General features: G+C 36.6%; 1 protein-coding gene across 2 annotated transcripts; it reads left to right on the forward strand.

Annotated features, from left to right (window-relative positions):
- The first annotated feature begins 2255 nt into the window (after positions 1-2255).
- Positions 2256-3658, forward strand: LOC117905200 (microfibrillar-associated protein 1-like). 2 transcript variants are annotated; one of them, XM_034818145.1, is made up of 3 exons: positions 2256-2858; positions 2961-3068; positions 3493-3658. In XM_034818145.1, exons 1-2 carry the CDS (start codon positions 2338-2340, stop codon positions 3064-3066), a joined length of 627 nt encoding a protein of 208 aa, XP_034674036.1. In that variant the 5' UTR covers positions 2256-2337; the 3' UTR covers positions 3067-3068; positions 3493-3658. The 2 variants fall into 2 exon arrangements, with proteins under 2 accessions (XP_034674036.1, XP_034674035.1); XM_034818144.1 differs by lacking the exon at positions 3493-3658 and having other exon boundaries at positions 2961-3315.
- Positions 3659-5034: the final 1376 nt, after the last annotated feature.

Genomic DNA, 5034 nt, shown 5'->3' on the forward strand with positions numbered 1-5034 from the left:
TACCTGCATTGTTACAAGTTTCAACGAAATGGGCAACATGTTGTTTTGGATTTTCCTTCCCGTCAAATGATTGAAATTTTGGAGGTTGATAACCCATAGGTATACGTAGGTTATCAATCCTCTTAGTGTAAGGTTTAGAGTACATGAGCGTACTATGTGAGGGTCCACTGTACTACGCTCTAATGGTGTTAGTTATCATGTCCTGAAGTTGTTGGATAGATAATGACGCCACTAAGGCAGATTCTGCCGCTTGTCTCTCAACTTGCATTGTCCTAGATGAATGTAGTGCATCATTGAGAGGAGATGCAACATTCGAAAGGTGGTTGAATCCTTGACTTGACTCACCTGTATTTTGTACTTATGCCTCAACTTTGTTTATGAGGGATGCTATCTACATATCCTTCTCCTCAACTGTCTTGGTAAGTTTGGCAATGGCGCAAGCCATCTCTGCTAATTGCTCCTCTACAGATGTAGTGCTAGTTGTCATTACCGACATAGTCATCGAGAAGGGAGAAGTAAAAGAGTCGGAATGATTAGAGTAGTTTTCCTCCTTTGACATTCCAGTTAGCGATCCGGAGTATGAACTAGTGCTAAAGTTGGCATCGATAATAAAGCAAGGAGATTTATCCCTAAAGTCCTATAGTGTTGAAGGGAATTTTCTCCTGCTATAAGGACTATGGATTTTTGCCCCCAAAGAGACCAAGGTGATGAGTGGTTGGTGCTTGTCACGTGTTCTTACCAGTTTTAGTAAACAAGCAGACTCACTTGTTTGTTTTGTTGAGAGTGAAGATATTTATTTTGCTTTGCTATGAGTCATGGGGCCCATAATGGCATCATGTGTCGATTGAGCAATGATGAGCTTGTCATTGCCCTTGTTGACATGCACAACTTGAGTTCTTTTGGGTGTCATCGACATGGTAGAAATCAATCTTCTAACAAAAGAGATGAGAGGCAGAGATGTCCCACCGGGTGTGCCAGAAATTTGTATGCACCAAAATTCCTGCAAAATTAGCAAAACAAAATAGAAAAATAGTACAAACAAAATATTTATTGAAATTAAAATATTGTGGGTACAATCTCCAAAATAATATTATTTCCAAAAGAATATTTTCCCTCTAATTCTTTTGCTTTGATCACACTTTGGAAGACGACGATGACGTTTTCTTGATTTCGAAGATTAATCGAGGGTCACAAGTGGCTTATTCCCGAATGACCTTGTTGAATGGCGAAGAACGCGTGTAGCAGTGCTTTTGCCGTTTACCGAACTTGCAGGAAGATTTGATGAAGCTCTTTCTTTTGTTGTGAAGCCCCTTTTCCCATACAAAGTTACCTTTGGATTTTCTCCTTAGGATTTTCCTTTTTGAATTTTTCTGATTTGTGAATTTCCTTTCCTCTTGATAGAAGACACATCTATTTATAGGTGAAGATAGGGAATTTGAATTTCAAATTCTCGAATTTTAGTTGTTTAATTTAAGGGATTTAGTTCCTTGATTTTAGCAAATTTTCTTCTCCTAAGAGGTTTTACCAAGAAGATAATAATCATAATAATAATAATAATTTTCTTATTATTATTATTATCCTTTTTATAGTTGGAAATTAGGGAAACTTATCCATAAGAGGATATCATTTTTTTTTTTGGAAGACCAAATTAGTGATAATTTAATCCATTAATTTTTTATGTCTACAGTTTAATTTCAAAGAAAAGAGTCAAAAAAATCGATTTTATTTTTTCTTGTTAGTGCTTTCCTTAAGTGTGTGGTGGTGTTATCATTGTGTTGGAGAAAAGAAGCAATTAGTATCCACAATTATGTTAAATGCTTATAGCATATTAAAAGAATCCATGAAAATAAATAAATCCAAAGAAATTTTTCTTCCATTACTCTCCTTTGAATTTGTTTTAAAATGCATTGGTTTCAACATGATTTTTTTTTTATTTTATATACAAATAAAATATCATTTTTTACTTTATTTGTTAAGAAGAAAATTTTAATAGAACACAATCCAAAAAATTTAGGGAAATTGTATTGTAATTCCAATCAACAATTATTATTAAAAATGAAATAAAGAATAAAATAGATGTAAAAAAAAAAAAAGCGGAAAATCGATTCCGTTTCCTAACCGCGAGGGCTCCTCAATCGGCATCAATAGGGAACGCCAAAAGAAGCACAAATAAATGTGAAAAATCGTTTTCGATTCCTAACTTTGTCAGCTCCTTAATCGGCAGGAATCGGGAACGCTAAAAGAAGCAAACGAAGATTATTTATAAAACCCTGCCTCCAAATTTGAGAAGGCCCAACCCTCACCACCCTTGACATTCCCGCCCTCTCTCATTCTGTAATGGCCCCGGATTCTCCAACCCCAGAAGAGGATGTGCAGGTCCCCGACTCCGAAGAAGAAGATGTGCAGATTCCTGACTCCGAAGAGTATTCGCCGGTCCCGGACTCCTCGAAAGAAGTAGTAGAAGCTTCAGAAGAAGCGCGAAAAGAGTCGTCGGAAGAAGAGGAAGCATCCGCAGAAGAGTCGTCTGAAGAAGAGGAAGCATCCGCAGAAGAGTCGTCTGAAGAAGAAGAAGACCCAACTGTGAAGCCAACCCCTACAATACCCGGAAAGCGCCCAGCAAAGAGCAACCTAGCGGGTAAGGAGGCAAAGCGTGTGAAGGAAGAGGCGCAGCCAAATAGAAACGATGATGGAGAAAGAAATAATGTTGAGTCTCTGGTGAAGAAGGAAGGAATGGAGTCCGAAAGGGAAAAGATTGAGAGGGAGTTGAAAATTGAACAATTGGAGCTAATCATGCGGTTTGCCCAGCTGAAAAAGGACATTGCAAACTTAAGACAGAAAGCATTAAGATTTTCTATCCCGTAAGTTATTTTGGTTTTTGCGTTCATTTGGTAGCAATCTTGCTCTGTGATATGTATTGATCCGGTCTATCATCATACTAATAGCTAACTTCTCTCTTTCAGATGCAGTGACGACGAGGGGTCTTCAAGCAGGATGGAGGACGAGTGGTCTTTAAGCAGGATGAGGTGTGAGTGGCATAGTCTATGGTGTGATTGGCGTAGGCTATGATGGTAACTAATAGTCTGGCAGGAACCTCTGTCTCTAATTACTTTTTAATAAACACTTTAGTCCTATTTATGATGTCCATAACTGGATAGTTTTGCTAAAACTTTCATGATGTTACTGCTGTATGCTTTAATATAATAGGCTGTGATGGTTACTAATAGTTTTGTTAAAATTCCCGTGATGTTTCTGAAGTCTCGCATTGAAAGAGAGACAGAAAAATGAAGGAATTTAATAGAAAAGCTATCATTCACATGTTGGCTGTATTCAAGAGGTCAATATATTCTTGAATGAGGGAGCTCTGTATGGTAGATGATAATAGTTCTGCGAGTAGAGAGGACCAACATGCTTCTCCATACCTTTAAATTAGAAGCGCATGCAATAAATTTATCAAGTGGTGTGTCAATCATTTTGGAGTTGTCATTTGTGCAGGAGGTCATGTTAATTGGTGTTTTGGGAGTCTTTGGCTCAAAGGGTACTGGGCATACTCGGCCTTTGGAAGAGAGATCCTCAAGAGGTTTTCTGCTATCATTGGAGTTGACAGGGAAGAGAGCTTTTCTTAGAGAACAATGAAGAGCTTTAAATTTCTCACTAACTGGTGGTGATCCAATGGAGTTGGCAGATTTCATGGTTGTCATTTGCCAATGCATCATCTATGGAAAAGCAAAACATTTTTTAAAGCTTTAGAATGGCAATTTGTATCTTTGAACCAACCAATTAGAAATAAGTCGAAGGACAATTAATCCTTTCTAGAAAGCTTCCATGGAAAATTCAAGCAGCATATAAATAGCTACACAACCAAAGCTGTGGAAGCAACAAAAACAGTTTTAGAATATTTTGGCCTTATAATCAATTTGATGTCCTTGAATTTTCTTAAGCAGTAGATCAAGTCCAATAAATCCATATAGAAGCAGAATACAATGTAAAATTGTATTTGATTCTAAGGCACTTCCATCCCTAAGCTGAAGTTGAATGCATTGTTTATGATGTATATGCTTACCGGAATTTGGTATATTAGATCTATCTATGAATCACCAAATGACTTGGGAAAGGACCATTCCTAACTAGCTGGCCCAGTTCATTATTTAGGCTTAAATAAGAGTGGTGCATAAATATTAGAAAATTTTAACTAAAATAACATGGCAAAAAAGCCTGTTACTTAAACAATTGATCAGTAGTTGGTAAGGTCATTAGATAAAATAAGCAACTCATGAACAAGCTTATGCTCCGAAACTGATCACCGGCTGTTTAAACAAATGAGGCTCAACCTTAAAATTCAAGGTTAAATATTTAACAAGCTAAGGTAGCCAAAATGTGCCTTGGCTTGGTTAGAGTTGAGTAGGCTATGAAAGTCAAGGTAAGTACCTTCCAGTTTAAGTCACAACTTATTAAAACCTCACTAAGAACAACTAAAGGAAGTTGTGAAATAGAAAAGTGAGTAGCAATGAATTGATGTTAGCTTCACTAGTTACAACTATGGTTTTTTGTGACTAACAATTCTGTATTTGCGTCCCAAGCAAACAAATGCTGGACTAGGCTTTCAACAAGCTCAATTAGACTTGTGAACAGGCCCAAACTATACCAAAAAAAAAAAAATATCATAGCTTAAATATGAAGGTTGAACTTGGGCTGATGTAGTTTTGTTAACCCATGATTCAAATTCAACCAAGCCAAGTTTGAACAGCTAGCTTGATTGGCTTATTGGATAAAAATGTGTCGCTGCTCTTCGGACCAAATATTAAAATATCAACTTTGACATATCTATATGAAATCAATCTTGATAGGGAGAATGGGAAACCTTTGAGAAAATTTAGATTAGATTAGGGAAATGATTAGAAACCTGGGAAGTGGTTTCTTATATTTGAATCTTGTTTTAATATTTATTCACTCAAGAATATTTGAAAAAAAAAAAAGGGGCAGAAAAAAACTATGGAGCTTTGTCATTAGAAACGCTCATACTAAGATAATAATGCT

The sequence above is a fragment of the Vitis riparia genome, chromosome 17 (genome assembly GCF_004353265.1).
Source record: "Vitis riparia cultivar Riparia Gloire de Montpellier isolate 1030 chromosome 17, EGFV_Vit.rip_1.0, whole genome shotgun sequence".
Classification (NCBI taxonomy): domain Eukaryota; kingdom Viridiplantae; phylum Streptophyta; class Magnoliopsida; order Vitales; family Vitaceae; genus Vitis; species Vitis riparia.

Excerpts from the sequence above, each read along its gene's own strand:
- LOC117905200 (XM_034818145.1), top strand. The coding sequence starts at position 2,338 with ATGGCCCCGGATTCTCCAACCCCAGAAGAGGATGTGCAGGTCCCCGAC. Across the intron at positions 2,859-2,960 it reads GCATTAAGATTTTCTATCCC|ATGCAGTGACGACGAGGGGT; the intron begins GTAAGTTATTTT and ends TCTCTCTTTCAG.